The following is a 19,011-nucleotide window of genomic DNA, read 5'->3' on the forward strand; positions in this document are numbered from 1 at the left end:
GTATGCATGATCAAGTTTGGGACCCATACCCATCCGATAGGTGGGTTGGCTGGGTCTTTTGACCTCCCACACTGAAATCACCTGGAGAGAAAGGCAAAGGGAGTAAATGTGACTCATATATAAGGGAACAACACAAAACAAATGACGTTTCGGCCTTTGACCTTTCTTTTTCAAGAGTATCAAACGTCGTTTGTTTTGTGTTGTTCCATTATATATGAGTCAAATTTACTCCCTTTATCTTTCTTTCCATTTTATTGGCTCATTTAGGCACCTCTAGTTTTTGAAATAACCTGATAGTGTTTGTAAGCACCGCAAATTCCTTAAAAACAAACCAAACCAACCACCGATAGCATCAACACTCTTTTTTAACTCTCTCGAGTTATCACACTCATTGTAAATCAAACAAATTGGTTCGCTTTTCCATGTGTATGAACTCGAGAGAGTTAATAATAATAATAATAATAATAATAATAATAATAATAATAATGTTAATAATAATAATAATGTTAATAATAATAATAAATCTTTATTGTCCACAAAAAAGTGGCAATTTGTCATTTGGTTACACATTTATAACAATACAATATTGACATAGACGCACTCACAAAGATGCACATTAGTAACATCATAGTCATCGTAAAAAAAAAAAAAAAAAAAAAGATACAAAGACGCTTTATCTGCTGGATCACCAATAAATACAACTGACTCGGACACCGTGAGATCACACTGTTTGCCGATATTGGCCAGTCATCCTAAATAATCCTGGCTGTCAGCTCTCCCCTCACATAACAACATTAGCAAATTAAAAAATTATTAACAAACAACAATCCACAAGCGTCAACACATAGAGTCCCTACCACCCACTCCCTGACATACACAATAAACAAACAGATCAACGTATAAGCAAATCAAAAAGAAATGGAACAATCTGTCAGAAGTAAAAGTGAGCGGGCGGTTGGATGGGAGCATCACCCTTGAATCATATACCTATGATGTTCGCATGGGTGTACGATCCTATAGTGATGTCGTTTCTTCTTCTCTTTACTAGCCTATCCTGCTTCTTTGGTTTGTGATTGTATTTCTGACAGGGGATATTTTTTTTCTGTAAATCTTCTGCCTGTTTGTTCTTGGTTATTTATAATTTAGCTTATGATATCTTTAGGTTATGATTTTGATTTACATTTGTACTATTTTTGTTAGATTGCTTGTTTTTTTGTTTCAGCAGTCTCTCATATAACCTCAATTGTGTTGGAAGAGACCTAAAGCAACAAACAAAAAAGTAAAAGTGACAGCAAAAGTCATGAACAATTCCTGGATGTTTTGGGAGCATAAAATGTCCTTAACATACACAGTAAACAGATCAACATATAGCCGAAAGAGCTTTTTTTTCCCACAAATCAGAAGGAAAAAAATGAAAGAATCTGTCAGAATACAGTGACAGCACCGAGTCATGAGCAGTTCCTTGATGGAATGCTAAGGTGATGACACGCGCATGGGTGAAAGTTCGCCGGAAAAATCCGGCATGGCCGGATTTTTATTTTTGAAAAAGAGGTCTCGCCGTTTTTTTTTTGTCTGGCCGGAATTCGAAAATGAAAAAAACCGGCATTTATGTAATTAACCGCACTTCTGTTTTTTCCTCTTATTGGTAGTTGCAGGATTTTTTTTTCTGAGCACCTGCCTTTGCAGGATTAATATCATTGAGTAACTTTCACCCATGGACACGCGGAAGGGTGTAATTTTTTAAATAGTTTATATCTGAGAAGGTGTGTGTAAAGCATTTACATTTATGGAATAGATTTACCATTTTTACTCTAACCTTTATTTTCTCTACCCCCTCCATTTTAACTAGTCGTCAATGGGTCCCCTGGCTTCATCAACCTATGTGACGCCCTCAATTCCTGGCAGTTGGTACAGGAACTGGCCACGGCACTGCACCTACCAGCTGCCACCTCTTTCAAGCACGTCTCACCAGCAGGTAAATTATAGTCTTTGAGGTTTTTTTATTGTATCTCCTGTAGTGAAGGTACCGGGTTCGCCTCCTCGCTGTGTGGCCTTTAGTGTGTGTGTGTGTTTTTGTTTGTTATTGATTTACCTGTTTGATTTGGTCATTGTTAATTTTTTAATGTTAATGTACGAGTTACATTTACTATTGCCTAAAAATAAGCCTTTGAACTTTGAACTTTGAACCTATTCCCATTCCAGGTGCTGCGGTAGGCGTGCCTCTGTCCCCTGAACAAGCCAAGTTGTGCATGGTCGACGACATGGAGTTGTCTCCCTTGGCTATTGCCTACGCCAGGGCTAGAGGTCAGTCCTTACGGTGCATTCAGCATTCATTCCCCAGTAGTTTTACAGGGTTTACTCTGCCTTTTAGTCGAATTGAAAAGAAGGGAAATGAAGAAAATGTGCCCAAACTCAATACAGACTGCATGAAGTTTTTAACTATAACTTGCTACTGAACTTGACAGAGACGAATAAAAAAAAAAGAAAAGTAAACCCAATTGTAACGAGTAGTAGTCTATAGCGTGAAATGGACAATGGTAATTACTTGTTACCCTTTGGATAGGACACTAGTTTATCGCAAAGTAATTTCCACCAGATCTAACAGACCCAAGTACCCAATCACTGCTGGGTGGACTGGGGAGGGGAGGGTAAAAAAAAACAAAAAACAAAATACAAACTCCACCTGGGATTGTTCTTGGCCCTTTTGTGTGTGAACCGAATGGTCTACCAACTGAGCCATCAAGACACCCCCCCCCCATGTGTAATAATCTGTCATGATGTTAATTTTGCTTTGCCCTACACAATACACGTGTCTGTTTTGTGTAAAGGGGCAGAAGGGGGGGGGGGGGGGGGGGGGGGGCAGATAATGTGTGTGAGACGTGATGTGGCATTCTCCGGTTTTTTTTAACTTAGAAAAAAAGAAGCCACACATAATGCTAGTTGACTAGCCTGCGTTTGTATGATTTAAAGCTCCTTGAAGTTTAGACGAAAGGCGCTATTATTATTATTATTATTATTATTATTATTATTATTATTATTAATATTATTATTATTATTATTAGTAGTAGTAGTAATAGTAGTAGTTGTAGTAGTACTACTACTACTATTATTATTATTATTATTATTATTATTATTATTTATTATTATTATTATTGTTATTATTATTACTATTATATTATTATTATTTATTATTATTATTATTATTATTATTATTATTATTATTATTATTATTATTATTATTATCATAATTATTATTATTATATTATTATTATTATTATTATTATTATTATTATTATTAATATTATTACTATTATTATTATTATTATTATTATTATTATTATTATTATTACTATTATTATTGTTATTATTGTTATTATCCTTTTAATTTAGGTGCTGACAGAATGTCTTCCTTCGGTGACTTTATTGCCCTGTCTGAGATTTGTGATGTTCCTACAGCCAAGATCATCTCTAGAGAGGTATGTGTGATTAGTTGTGGAGATATCATAGGATAGTCTATGGTCATGTGCAAAGACAAACAATATAGAATTAACATTAACATGAAAGACAATATATAGAATTAACATTAACATGAAAGACAAAATATAGAATTAACATTAACATGAAAGACAATATATAGAATTAACATTAACATGAAAGACAAAATATAGAATTAACATTAACATGAAAGACAATATATAGAATTAACATTAACATGAAAGACAATATATAGAATTAACATTAACATGAAAGACAAAATATAGAATTAACATGAACATGAAAGACTATAGCATTAACATTAACATGAAAGACAAAATATAGAATTAACATGAACATGAAAGACTATAGCATTAACATTAACATGAAGAAAGACAAAATATAGAATTAACATGAACATGAAAGACTATAGCATTAACATTAACATGAAAGACAAAATATAGAATTAACATGAACATGAAAGACTATAGCATTAACATTAACATGAAAGACAAAATATAGAATTAACATGAACATGAAAGACTATAGCATTAACATTAACATGAAAGACAAAATATAGAATTAACATTAACATGAAAGACAATATAGAATTAACATGAACATGAAAGACAATAAATATTTGTAAAATTCTGTTTCTTAATTTTTTTTTTTTTTTTTAAATTTTTTTTTGTTGATCAGGTGTCTGATGGAGTTATTGCCCCTGGATATGAAGAGGAGGCCCTGTTAGTTTTGAAGAAGAAAAAGAGTGGCAATTATTGTATTCTGCAGGTGGGTACAGGGAATGGACTAAAATAGACCGTCTTTGTTTTGTTTTTGTTTTTGTTTTTTTTTTGTTTTTTTTTTCGATGACTACCATGTTACTAATGTACATCTGTGTGAATGTGTCTATGTCAATATTGTATTGTTATAAATGTGTAACCAAATGACAAATTGCCACTTTTTTTAGGACAATAAACATTTATTATTATTATTATTTATTATTATTATTATTATTTTATATTTTATTATTATTATTATTATTATTATTATTATTTATTATCATCATCATCATCATCATCATCATCATTATTATTATTATTATTATTATTATTATTATTAGATAACCACGCCTCTTCGACAGTCGTCATAATGTAAACAGTGGCTGTGATTGGTAAACATAGCGAACTACACAGGTTTTACTATCGATGGTATGTGTCTAAGTAAAATATCCACTGTTCTACCTCTTGGTCAATCGAGCCAACAGAGAAAACTATGTGGAGATGGAAAGGTTTGTAATATTATGGTCAAGAACATTGTGTGATAACTAGTCAGTCACCCATTTGGTGGTCTAAAAACAATAACAATGATCAGAGAGAGGTCGTGTTCATTCACGTTATTGTTTATAAACAACCAACTATGTTTGTCCGAGTACCAATTCAATATTTATCATTAGTTTTTCCTTCTTTTCAAGCAGCAACATTTTCAATATTATCGTCATCTCAAATTTACTCTTAACATAGATTATCGGTTATTGAATTTTGTGAGGAAGGTCTAGGGTTCGAGTCCCACATTGAGCAGTGCATAGTTGAGTCCTTGGAAAAGGTTCTTTACTTACATTCTCCCACTGTACTCAGGTATTAAAAGGTGGAAAAATGAGTGCCTGACTGTTAACAGCGTTGTATATATCAGGAAACAATTGTAATATCGCCTATCAAGTGTCATGTCTTGTCCTCAATTTTAAGCATTGCTGTTGGCTAATGGCCCCTTGTAAAGCACTTTGAGCACCTTAAATGGATATTGCGCTAGATAAATGCTTAAGTTAATTTCTGTTTCTGAATGTCCTCCAATGATTTTATCTGGGTGGGGTTCCTGATCTCCTATAGTGGGTAGGGAGGCACTTACAATGTCTTCTATCCCCCTTTATCTTCTTTCCAACATGCTATCTGTCTTTGTCTTGGGATGAAATTACTTTGTTTTGTTCTGGCACTGGCCGGATACCCTAGGTGGCAGGGAAACAGTCAAATGTAGTTAGTTTTGGGAGATGATATTTATTTTCCTTGTAAATCATCTCTCTGTTATGCACTGTATTATGTTTTATTTACATATTATATATGATTTGTAAACATTTGAGTGTATTCCTCTTTGTGGGGACCTGTGCTTGTGTCTGTATGAAACTTTTAGGCGATCTTAAACTAAGTACTTTGATGGTGTACTCTTTGAATCTACATCTGTTTCTTATTTGAACCGATACCCCTTTGTCTTACCTTTTCTTGGGTCCGTTAATTGTAATTCTAGAACCTTTTTCTAACCCATTCTCTTCCTTTTTACTGGTGCTGATATGACCGTAATATGTTGCCAGCCTTCAAAACAAAAACAATGATTTTATATCATCATCATCATCATCATCATCATCATTACCTTTTTCACCCTGGGTCAGGATATAGGCCACAGACAAACAGTTTCCATCCTTCTCTATCCTGAGCTATCTTTTTAATCTCATTCCAGGTCTTACCACTTCTCTGTATATCAGCTTCTTTAATTCTTCTCCATGTTCCTCGTGGCCTTCCCCTTGATCTTCTGCCATGAGGGTTCCCATCGGGTCAGCAGAGTCCTTTCGGCTTTGTCTGTTGTCCTTCATAAATTCTGTCATTCCAGAAAATTTATATCATAGATTGCTGTAATTGCAAATCCCCACGGTCATTGTGAATGGAAATTTGTTTTGATTTCATCTCTCGTGCCAGATGGACAAGTCCTACAGCCCTCCCGAGATGGAGACTAGAACGCTGTTTGGTCTCCAGATGGAACAGAAACGGAACAACGCTGCCATTGATGAGACTCTGGTGTCCAACGTTGTCACCAAGAGGAATCAAGTAATGATAACGTTATTGTGTTTTGGGTTTTGGGTTCTATTGAAGATGATCGAAAAACAAATTAATGAACAAATTCCCCTTTGTTTTACCTTTTCTTGGGTTCTTTAATTGTAATTCTAGAACTTTTTACTATCCCATTTTCTTCCTTTTTACTGGGGCTGATATGACCTTAAATGTGTTGCAGCGCCGTAAAACCCTCAAAAACAAACAAAACAAACAAACAAAGAAATGAACAACTTTTTAAAAAAATAATTGTCTTTAGATTTTGGAGTAGCTATGTAAAAGAATATTTCATTATCATTGTCATTATTGTATTCTGTCACCATACTCAAGTGTAAAATCAGTACCTGTTAACAGCCTTGTCTCTGTCAGAAAAAAATGTAATATTGTATAATAGGCATCCTGTCTCATCCTACATAAGTGTTACTGTTTGCTAGAGACCCTTAGTAAAGCACGTTACACATGTTTAGTGGATATTGTACTATATAAGAGCTCCAGTTTGTGTATTATTTTCCTCAGATCCACGGAAATTATGCACAATTTTGGAGCCAAAGAAGGAATTTCCTCCTTTTAAAAAATGACATTTCCCCCCAATCAAATGTGATGGCAGTGACAGACCAGATAAAGAACTGAACAAGTGTGTATGAAAGGTGCCAGACAAAGCAAGAAAGAAAAATACAAGAAAGAAATAACATCCCAAAAGATTTAGTCTACCTCAACTGGGTATCGAACCTCAGACCTGATTACGGTAATCTAAAGGTCTGAGGTTCGATCCCCAGCCGAAGTTGACTGATTTTTTGGGATGTTTCTTTTTTCTTGTATTTTTCTTTCGTGCTTTGTCTGACACCTTTCATACACACTGGTTCAGATCTTTATCTTACACCGGTGACTTCTCCTTAGTTTCTTACTTAGAGACTTGATGTACTGGGTGGGGTTCCTGACCTCCCATAGTGGGCAGGGAGGTACATACTGTGTCTTCTATCCCCTTATGTCTGTTTTCCAACATGCTTTCTGTCTTTGTCTTGGAATGAGATTACTTGGCTTTGTCCTGGCCCTGGTCGGATACCTTGGCTGGGAGGGAAACAGTCAAATGTATAGTTAGTTTTGGGAGATGATATTTTTATTCCTTGTAAATCATCTCTCTGTTATGTATTATGTTTTGTTTTATGTATTATATATGATTTGTAAACATTTGAGTGTATCCCTCTTAGTAGGGACCTGTGCTTGTGTCTGGATGAGACTTTTAGGTGATCTCAAACTAAGTACATTGATAGTGTGCTCTTTGAATCTACATCTGTTCCCAATTTGAACCAATTCCTTACCAAGGTCTTACCTTTTCTTGGATGCTTTAATTGTAATTCTGGAACTTTTTACTATCCCATTTTCTTCATTTTTACTGGCGCTGATAAAACCTAAATGTGTTGCAAGCGCCGTAAAACCCTCAAAAACAAACAAAACAGACTTGATGTGTGGTGGAACAAATAGATTCTGTTCCCCACTCTCCAAGAGTATCAATGATAGTTTATCATCTGGATGGGTCTAAAACTGGTTGGTTCATGCAGTCAAAATAGGGCTTAAAGGCAATCATTCAAAATTTCCCCTCCTGCCTTCTTCACTTTTTTTTTTTTTTTTTGTCACCATCATCTTCTTTATATATATATATATATATATCTCGCCCTCAGCTACCAGAGGAGGCAGTTCGAGACCTGATCGTGGCCAGCATAGCTCTGAAATACACACAGTCTAACTCTGTTTGTTATGCTAAAGATGGACAGGTAATATTTTAACGTGTCTGTTTGTTATGCTAAAGATGGACTGGTAATGTTTTAACGTGTCTGTTTGTTATGCTAAAGATGGACAGGTAATGTTTTAACGTGTCTGTTTGTTATGCTAAAGATGGACTGGTAATGTTTTAACGTGTCTGTTTGTTATGCTAAAGATGGACAGGTAATATTTTAATGTGTCTGTTTGTTATGCTAAAGATGGACAGGTAATATTTTAACGCGTCTGTTTGTTATGCTAAAGATGGACAGGTAATATTTTAACGTGTCTGTTTGTTATGCTAAAGATGGACAGGTAATATTTTAACGTGTCTGTGTGTTATGCTAAAGATGGACAGGTAATATTTTAACGTGTCTGTGTGTTATGCTAAAGATGGACAGGTAATATTTTAACGTGTCTGTTTGTTATGCTAAAGATGGACAGGTAATATTTTAACGTGTCTGTTTGTTATGCTAAAGATGGACAGGTAATATTTTAACGTATCTGTTTGTTATGCTAAAGATGGACAGGTAATATTTTAACGTGTCTGTTTGTTATGCTAAAGATGGACAGGTAATGTTATAACGTGTCTGTTTGTTATGCTAAAGATGGACTGGTAATATTTTAACGTGTCTGTTTGTTATGCTAAAGATGGACAGGTAATATTTTAACGTGTCTGTTTGTTATGCTAAAGATGGACTGGTAATATTTTAACGTGTCTGTTTGTTATGCTAAAGATGGCCAGGTAATATTTTAACGTGTCTGTTTGTTATGCTAAAGATGGACAGGTAATATTTTAACGTGTCTGTTTGTTATGCTAAAGATGGACAGGTAATATTTTAACGTGTCTGTGTGTTATGCTAAAGATGGACAGGTAATGTTTTAACGTGTCTGTTTGTTATGCTAAAGATGGACAGGTAATATTTTAACGTGTCTGTTTGTTATGCTAAAGATGGACAGGTAATGTTTTAACGTGTCTGTTTGTTATGCTAAAGATGGACAGGTAATATTTTAACGTGTCTGTTTGTCATGCTAAAGATGGACAGGTAATATTTTAACGTGTCTGTTTGTTATGCTAAAGATGGACAGGTAATATTTTAACGTGTCTTTTGTTATGCTAAAGATGGACAGGTAATGTTTTAACGTGTCTGTTTGTTATGCTAAAGATGGACAGGTGATATTTTAACGTGTCTGTTTGTTATGCTAAAGATGGACTGGTAATATTTTAACGTGTCTGTTTGTTATGCTAAAGATGGACAGGTAATATTTTAACGTGTCTGTTTGTTATGCTAAAGATGGACTGGTAATATTTTAACGTGTCTGTTTGTTATGCTAAAGATGGCCAGGTAATATTTTAACGTGTCTGTTTGTTATGCTAAAGATGGACAGGTAATATTTTAACGTGTCTGTTTGTTATGCTAAAGATGGACAGGTAATATTTTAACGTGTCTGTGTGTTATGCTAAAGATGGACAGGTAATGTTTTAACGTGTCTGTTTGTTATGCTAAAGATGGACAGGTAATATTTTAACGTGTCTGTTTGTTATGCTAAAGATGGACAGGTAATGTTTTAACGTGTCTGTTTGTTATGCTAAAGATGGACAGGTAATATTTTAACGTGTCTGTTTGTCATGCTAAAGATGGACAGGTAATATTTTAACGTGTCTGTTTGTTATGCTAAAGATGGACAGGTAATATTTTAACGTGTCTGTTTGTTATGCTAAAGATGGACAGGTAATGTTTTAACGTGTCTGTTTGTTATGCTAAAGATGGACAGGTAATATTTTAACGTGTCTGTTTGTCATGCTAAAGATGGACAGGTAATATTTTAACGTGTCTGTTTGTTATGCTAAAGATGGACAGGTAATATTTTAACGTGTCTGTTTGTTATGCTAAAGATGGACAGGTAATGTTATAACGTGTCTGTGTGCATAACCCATACCCGACAACCCTTCCGTCCACTTTTGACGGAATCATTCCTATTTTCACTCTTCCTTTCCGCTATTATTCCGCCATTGTCTCTAAAATTCTGATTTTCAAAAATGATGATCATGGTAAGAAGAAAACAATGGAAGTGAGGGTAGGGGGGGGGAGGGTTTAAAAAGGGGATTTTTTTGAATGATTGCCGAAAGGGAGCTGAGTAAGAAAATGAATTGCACTCCTTTCCCTCCCTCCCCCCCCCCCCCCCCCCCCCCCACTACTCCTTCCCCATCATTCCATTACCTAATACATTTGATATGCATTTTTGCCAGCTGTGCCAGAACACAGATGGTAACCCCCATCACCGCCGCAAACATATTTTTATTCTCTATTGTCTTCTGGCACTTTCCTACTCACTTCATCTCTGGTTATTACCAATAGTTTGGGACAATTTTAATGCTGATATAGTTTTCTTGGGGTTTTTTTTCATCTCGGCGGTGGGTCTGATATCTCATGAATCTTTTATAGAATCAAAGCAGTTGTAAAAATAATGTAATTATATTCTCATTTATTTGGTCATTTATTTGCCCATTTATTTGTTTATTTGTTTGTTTGTTTGTTTGTAATTCAGGTGATTGGTATCGGTGCAGGCCAGCAATCTCGCATCCACTGTACCCGACTTGCTGGAGACAAGGCTAATAATTGGTGAGGCAGCTTTGTAACGATTGACTGTAAATAAAAGTTTTATTTGCGGGTGGTTGGATGGGAGCATCACCCTTGAATCATATACCTATGATGTTCGCATGGGTGTACGATCCGATAGTGATGTTGTTTCTTCTTCTCTTTACTAGCCTATCCTGCTTCTTTGGTTTGTGATTGTATTTTTGACAGGGGATATTTTTTTTTTCTGTAAATCTTCTGCCTGTTTGTTCTTGGTTATTTATAATTTAGCTTATGATATCTTTAGGTTATGATTTTGATTTACATTTGTACTATTTTTGTTAGATTGCTTGTTTTTTTTGTTTCAGCGGTCTCTCATATAACCTCAATTGTGTTGGAAGAGACCTAAAGCAACAAACAAACAAAAAATCAAACTAAGTACTTTGATAGTGTGCTCTTGGAATCTACATCTGTTTCTTATTTGAACCAATTCCCCTTTGTCTTACCTTATCTTGAGTGCTTTAATTGTAATTCGAGAACTTTTTACTACCCCATTTTCTTCCTTTTTACTGGCGCTGATATAACCTAAATGTGTTGCAAGCGCCGTAAAACCCTTAAAACATTGTTTCCCCTTTTGGTTATAAAAGAAAATACTTTCCAAATAAATTCCTCTACTAATGTGCTAACCTCCAGTGAGACTTTAGAGTCATTCCATATCAAGAGCCATCCAGCTATTCATGTTAACATCTACATCTGTTCCCTATTTTAAGCAATTCCTCTTTCTCTTACTTTTTTCTTGGTTGCTTTGATTGTAATTCTAAAAATTTTTGATGATTCCATTTGCTTCCTTTTTACTGGTCTGATGTGACCTAAAAGTGATGCAAGCGTAGTAAAACCCTGAAATAATTTTTTTTTTTTTTTTTAATAATAATAAAATTCCCTTTATTCATCCCATAGACGAAATTTATCTCTAGGGTCTATTCCAAGGAAAGACTGGAATAACCCAGGCATCAGCCGCAGTGTAGCACCGCAATCTGAGCTAGAGCGAGGTGACTTGCTCAAGGCCACACAACGTAGTGGGTATTCAAACTCGATATCTTTCGGGTGCGAAGCAAAGACCATACTGCTGAGCAGTGCTGTCATTAAAAACAACCATAAATTCATTTTGTCGTTTTTCACACCAGGTGGCTGAGACAACACCCGAAGGTGATGGGGATGAACTTCAAGAAAGGAGTCAAGAGGCCAGAGATTTCTAACGCCATTGACATTTTTGTATTGGGGACGGTTGGACAGGTAAGATGTCTGTCTGTCTGTGTGTGGGTGTGTCTGTGTCTGTATATGTGACCCTTGTCCTCAAAACGGTATTAAGTCGGGATGGTTAAGATGTTGAAAATTGAATTTATAGCCAGAAATATCAGACCTGTGTTAAGCTTGTATGTTTTCTTGAGGAGAATGGATACCATATTTTAGGGTGCTAATGCCAACAATTTGTGTTTTTGACCAGTTTAACATTTAATTCGGCTTTTAAGCATATGGTTTGTTCCGACATAATACCATTTTGAGACGATGGGTCACATATTTGGGGTTATGTGTGTGTGTCTGTGCTTGTATTTGTGGGTGTCTGTGTGTGGGTATAGTTATTTCACATTTGGAATGGAATTAAATTCCAAACAAAAAATGCTAGTTCTGTTTTGACTAATTTAAGTATTAAGAAATTGATTGACGTCAACAAAGATTTGAATTCATTGAGGTACGAATATGATGAAAGTTGATCAGAATCAAAAACAAATGTGATTTATAAAGTTTGTTTCAATATCATGTGATGCATTGAAAGGTTAAATTATCTCAGTTAATGTTTTAGACGATGAGAAAGGACATGATAAATGTTGAGCTCAATTCCTTTGATTTATTTTTTTACATTTTTATTTTATCTTTTTAATGTTTTTTATTTATTTTTTTATTTTTAATTTTTCTATTTATTTTTTTTTTTAAATAATATATAAACTAAAGTTGTAAAAGAATGGATAAGCAATCGTGCCATAGGTTTTATTATGTCATTTTTGTAGTGTCACCTCATAGAACACGTTTGCCCAATTTACATTTTAAAAATAATTCCTTATTCTCATCTTTTCAATGCTATCGATAATATATGATAGAGTACATTGTTTATAATGTGTATTGCAAGCCATGTATATTGTGCACCTAGAGCTATATTGTCTGGGACAGGCGATATATATTAATAAATCACATTATTATTATTATTGTGCGGCTATGTGGTCTTGTGGTATGACACTCGCTTTCGGATCGGAAGGTCCTGGGTTCGAGCCTCGCTCGGCGCATAGTTGAGTCCTCGGAGAAGGCTCTTTACTCACATTCTCTCACCGTACTCAGGTGTAAAATGAGTACCTGGCCGCAAACAGCGTTGTCTCTGTCCGAAAAAAAACTGTAATATTGCCTAACAGGCGTCATGTCCCGTCCTACATGTTAAATGTTGCTGTTGCCCAGGGACCCCTTGTAAAGTGCTTTGAGCACGTTTAGTGGATATTGCGCTATATAAAAGCTCAATTATTATTGTTTTTATTATTTCTCCCTGATCTTTCACCAGGATATGGACCAAGCGGCTTGGGAGGGCCAGATGGAGAATCCTCCAGCCCAGTTGACTGAGGTATGTCAACACATCGTTGATTTCATTCACACACGGGTCACCTCCAAGAAAACACAGATTATTTTAGCTTAAGACCAAGAACACTCTTCATACAATGACACTGACACACTCACTCACTCTATCCCATGACCGGTTGGTCGTCGGGGGGACTCTCGGGATGCAGACTTCACGATTCGACGCCACTCATCACGGTCTTGGGCCTTCCTCATTAGATTGTTCCATGTCAATCCTGTCCAATCTTTAATGTTATCCTGCCACACTTTCCTCTGTCTTCCTCTTTTTCAGCAGCCTTCTACTGTGCCTTGCAATATTGTCTTGCATAAGCTTTCGTGTCTTACGAGGTGACCAAACCAAGACAATTTCCTTCTCTTTACCATTGCAAGTAGCGGTTCTTGCCTTCTTCGGTCGAGGAGCTGCCTCACGGCCAGTGCGCTTCATCGGTGGGGTCTTTCTACCTGTCCAACATGTACCCGCTGTGGGCAAGAACCTGAGACAGCAGAGCATCTAGTCGAACGGTGTGTTGTGACGATGCTACCGGGCGGGTTCGCGACGGTGCATGGGTCGATCGTCATAACATAGTAGTGTGAGAACCATAAGAGGCTGCTGCTGCCTTCTTGCCAGTTCTCACACTGACACAACACACCTACAAATACTGGGTAAAAACTACCCAATGACTAGGTGGGGTTCCCGACCTCCCATAGTGGGCAGGGCAGTACTTCCTGTGTCTGTTTTCTAATTGATTTCTGTCTGTGTCTTGGAATGAGATTATTTAGTTTTGTCCTGACCCTGTCCAGAGTCCTTGGCTGGGAGGGAAACAGTTGAATGTATAGTTAGAGTTTTGGGAAATTATATTTTTTCCCTTGTAAATCGTCTCTCTGTAATGTACTGTTATTTTTTTAATTTTTAACATATGATTTGTAAACATTTGAGTGTGTTCCTCTGAGTGGGGATCTTGTGCTTGTGTCTGGATGAGACTTTTAGGTGATCTCAAACTAAGTACACCGATAGTGTGCTCTTGGAATCTACATCTGTCTCCTATTTGAACCAATTCCCCTTTGTCTTACTTTTTCTTGAATTCTAGAACTTTTGACTATCCCATTTTCTTCCTTTTTACTCGCACTGATACGACCTTAATATGTTGCAAGCGCTGTAAAACCCTTAAAAACAAACTAATGCTCAGATGATTTTTTTGTTTTTTTAATGATGAAAGTATTGGTTGTTTACAACTAATAAGGGGAGGCTACCTGGATATTTATCCTTTTCTATTTAAGGGTGGTACAGACTTGCCAAGCATTACGATTTCATCGTAATTTTACGATATTGAGACTGCCATTACATGATTACAACTTTACCTGCACAATTACGAATTTTTTAATTATTTTTTTTAAAGCGGAAAAAAAAAAAATACATAAAAGGAAAAATGATTAATTGGTGGTAAAATTGAGAATATATAAAGTGACGTTTTTGCCCAGGTGGTCAGGCATATATTCAACTCGGAACATGGAAAGGCAACTTTCTCTATTTTTGGACTGGTTACTATATTTTGTCATAAATTACCTCTTGAAGACCTGAGATGCACATTCCTCCCACCAAGTCCAAGCATCAGTAATTTACACTATATAGTCACCTGGAACAACGGTACAAAAGACGTCTAACTTCTACGTCATGGCACAAGACGGAAAGGCTAGAGCTCAGGTGGTCGCTGGTTTGGATAAGTTAAGTAAGTAAGTAAGTCATAAATTACTATTTTTGGGGGCTCCAGTTACTATTTTATTTATAAAAATGTTTGGCAAGTCTGGTGGTAGCATTTGATGTAGAGAAGCTTTGCACGAAATATTTTGATGCAATATGCGTCTTTATAATGAAAACTTTCAGGTTTTTAAATATTTTACCAATGGGGATCCCTCATTTTATGATTCCTCTTTTATTTTTTATTTTTTATTTTTTATTTTTTATTTTTTTTAAATTAATTTTTTTTTCAGGAAGAGAGAAAGGAATGGATTTCCAAGCTGAAGGGTGTTGCACTCAGCTCCGATGCCTTCTTCCCCTTCAGGGACAATATCGACAGGGCTTATCAGGTCAGTTATGTCTTTGGTTTGTCCTATTCAGAAAATTCCTGACCTCCCATAGTGAGCAGGGGGGTACATACTGTGTCTTCTATCCCCTTATATCTGTTTTCCAACATGCTTTCTGTCTTTGTCTTGGAATGAGATTACTTGGTTTTGTCCTGGCCCTGGCCGGAATCCTGGCTGGGAGGGAAACAAGTCAAATGCATAGTCATTGTTTTGGGAGATGATATTTTTTTTCCTTGTAAATCATCGTTCTGTTATGTATTATTATATTTGTTATTTTCAATGTATAATGTAAGCATTTGAGTGTGTTCCTCTTTGTTGGATTTTATGCTTGTGTCCGGGTGAGACTTGTAGGTGATCTCAAACTAAGTTCATTGGTGGTATGCTCTTGGAATCTAAATCTGTTTCCAATTTGAACCAGTTCCCCTTTGTCTCACCTTTCTTGGTTACTCGGGTGCTATAATTGTAATTCTAGAACTTTTTACTATCCCATTTTCTTCCTTTTTACTGGCGCTGATATAACCTAAATGTGTTGCAAGCGCCGTAAAACCCTTAAAAACAAACAACAAAACAACTTTCTGTCTTTGTCTTGGAATGAGATTACTTGCTTTTGTCCAGGCCCTGGCCGGATACTCTAGCTGGGAGGGAGACAGTCAAATGTATGGTTATAGTTTTGGGAGATCTCAAACTAAGTACTTTGATAGTGTGCTCTTGGAATCTACATCTGTTCCCTATTTGAACCAATTCCCCTTTGTCTTACCTTTTCTTGGGTGCTTTAATTAATTGTAATTCTATGGCTTTTTACAACCCCATTTTCTTCCTCTTTACTGGCGCTGATATGACCTTAATACATTGCAAGCGCCATATAACCCTTAAAACTTACTTACTTACTTACTTAGGCCGCCCTTTGGGGCGCCCAACATGAGCCACAAGTCTTCGCCATTCTGTCCTGTCCTCCATAAGCGTACGCAGCTCCCGGGTGTTGTCCATTCCTGTGTCATCTAGCAGACAGCCAATGTAAGTTTTATTCTGCCTGCCTCTTAAAAACAAACAAACCTGTCATCTGCATTTTTTGCGGCCGCAAATATCAGGGCGATCCGCAAAAGTGCGAAACTTGAGAAATGTTGCAGCTTTGCCTGGGCCCAAACCAAGGGAAGCTACTCTCTACGGATAATGATCCTTTAAAATCTTTGTAACAACTTTGTAATAAATGTAGCCTCCTTAAATGTAATAAATTGTCTTTTATATATATTTATTTTCTGTGTCGCATGTTAATTTTTACTGAAACGCTTAGTTCTCCTCAGCAAATTTTTTGGGTAAATTTTGGGCAAATTTCTTGGCAAATTTTAGGTCCCAATTTGGCAAAAAATGCAGATGACAAACAAACAAAATCCAAACCAAACAAAAATGTGATTGATATTGAAATCTCTTTTCCCCAGAGTGGAGTGGAGTACATCGTCTCACCAGCGGGTTCCAACAACGATTCGGCTGTCATTCAGGCCTGCGATGATCACAATATTGTCATGGCTCACAGCAACATTCGACTTTTCCATCACTGAACACACATACACACACACACACACACACACACACATACGATCACAATATTGTCATGGCTCACAGCAACATTCGACTTTTCCATCACTGAACACACACATACACATACACACATACGCACACAATTTCTAAAAGGGATTTGGCTGGAATTGACCATTTTGAATTGAAAGATGTTGATGTCAGTCAATTGCATTTATTTGTTCTTGTTTTTTAGTTTAAGCTTGTGATAGTTATAATTGTTATTGTTGTTATTTTGTTTGTTTTTTGTTTTGTTTTTTTAATGTGATTATTGTGACTTTTGAATTCAATTTTTGGCATCTTATTCATACCGATTTGAGATTTTGGGTAATTTATGAACCAAGGATCATAGTAAATAAAGGAAATTAACTGCGGCTATGTGGTCTTGTTGTATGACAATCGCTTTTGGATCGGAAGTTCCAGGGTTCGAGCCTCGTGCTCGGCGCATAGTTGAGTCCTTGGAGAAGACTCTTTACTCACATTGTTTCACCTTACTCAGGTGTAAAAGGAGTACCTTACCGCTTACCGTTAACAGCGTTGTATGTGTCCGAAAAATTGTAATATCGCCTAATGGGCGTCATGTCCCGTCCTACATGTTAAATGTTGCTGTTGACCATGGACCCCTTGTAAAGCGCTTTGAGCACATTTAGTGGATATTGAGCTATATACTGCTCAATTATTTTATTTTAACAACGATTTATTATATTTTTTGGTCTAACATCCAGCTCTTGATTTTGCATGGGCTAATGTTTACATGAATGGGTGAAGTGACCGAGTGGTTAAGGCATTGCACTGTGAATCTGAACATTCCTGTTCAAGTCCTACCTCGTGAAAAGATATAACTATTTGTATTTTTATTTTAACGTCAACTTCTAGTAATTTTTTTCCAAGGTGGGAGTTGTTTTCCATCCATGAACTTGACTCCTCTCCCTCCCCCTGCCCCCCCCCCCCCCCCCCCCCCCCCCCACAACACCACCACCACCACCAGAAAGAAAAAAAAAAGTTTTTAGATTCATAGTTATCATATTTTTTCAAGTCCTATATATTCCGCAATTTTCCTGATTTATTTTCCGCAGTATCTTCAAATCTCATACATTCCCCCTACTAAACTATTCTATAAAAATGTCATTTAAAGTTCCTTTGTCCTCCCAGGACTTGCCACAGTATTTATCTTCATCACAATATGTAATTATTTACATTTCAAAATTCAATGTTTCATCAATTAAAAAATATATAGTATATATTTTCGTCTTCACTTGTTAAACAGCTGGGGGGGGGGGGGGGGGGGGGGGGTGGTGGCAGTATTTTGACCCCCCAATGGTGTAATGTTTTCTTTTGTTTAAAAAAAAACAAAATATATATATATCTATATATATAAAATATAAATGGAGTCACCCACTTATTTATGGCCAAGACACATGTTTCTGTGGTCTCCACGTCGTCAGTCGGCATATTATGTCTGTAGTTTGATTTTATTCCATTCGGGGGTTTGGTGTTGATTTTCTTGAAAATGTTGAAAATCAACATCGAACTCCCGGATTGAATAAAATCATACTATGGACATAATAATAATATGCCGACTGATGACGTGGAGACCACAGAAACATGTGTCTTGGCCATAAATAAGTGAGTGACCCCATTTATCTTTTATATTAGCTCTAACCATCGATATCTAGCACTCTCGTACCTACAAGTACCCACCAACACTCATATATATATATATATATATATATATATATATATATATATATATATATTATTTTAATATTTACCACAATCTACCTTAATGTTTCAGGCCTAATTAATGAGCACTTTTCGTACCATATTTGTATCAAACACGATTCAATAGATATATATATATATATATATATATATATATATATATATATATATATAATATATATATATATATATATATATATATATGGTTTATAAACATTCAAGTGTTTTCCTTTTTATGGGATCTAGATGAGACTCTTCGATGATTTCAAACTAAAATACATCGATTGTGGGCT

At 36.0% G+C, this 19,011-nt stretch overlaps 1 protein-coding gene across 1 annotated transcript in view; it reads left to right on the forward strand.

Moving 5' to 3' along the window:
- The window catches only part of LOC144957491 (bifunctional purine biosynthesis protein ATIC-like), a 33,898-nt gene extending 15,659 nt beyond the window's left edge, over nt 1-18,239 (forward strand). The window contains exons 9-19 of the mRNA XM_078888811.1: nt 1,850-1,975; nt 2,203-2,304; nt 3,391-3,476; nt 4,174-4,263; nt 6,216-6,344; nt 8,027-8,119; nt 10,656-10,729; nt 11,869-11,977; nt 13,290-13,349; nt 15,332-15,427; nt 16,861-18,239. Coding sequence (XP_078744937.1) covers nt 1,850-1,975; nt 2,203-2,304; nt 3,391-3,476; nt 4,174-4,263; nt 6,216-6,344; nt 8,027-8,119; nt 10,656-10,729; nt 11,869-11,977; nt 13,290-13,349; nt 15,332-15,427; nt 16,861-16,980 — 1,085 coding nt within the window. The 3' untranslated portion in view covers nt 16,981-18,239. The remainder of the gene's footprint in view (nt 1-1,849; nt 1,976-2,202; nt 2,305-3,390; nt 3,477-4,173; nt 4,264-6,215; nt 6,345-8,026; nt 8,120-10,655; nt 10,730-11,868; nt 11,978-13,289; nt 13,350-15,331; nt 15,428-16,860) is intronic.
- The last annotated feature ends 772 nt before the right edge of the window (nt 18,240-19,011 follow it).

Source organism: Berghia stephanieae, chromosome 12 (genome assembly GCF_034508935.2).
Source record: "Berghia stephanieae isolate SIO BIC M18660-M18661 chromosome 12, UCSD_Bste_1.3, whole genome shotgun sequence".
NCBI classification, from domain to species: Eukaryota; Metazoa; Mollusca; class Gastropoda; order Nudibranchia; family Aeolidiidae; genus Berghia; species Berghia stephanieae.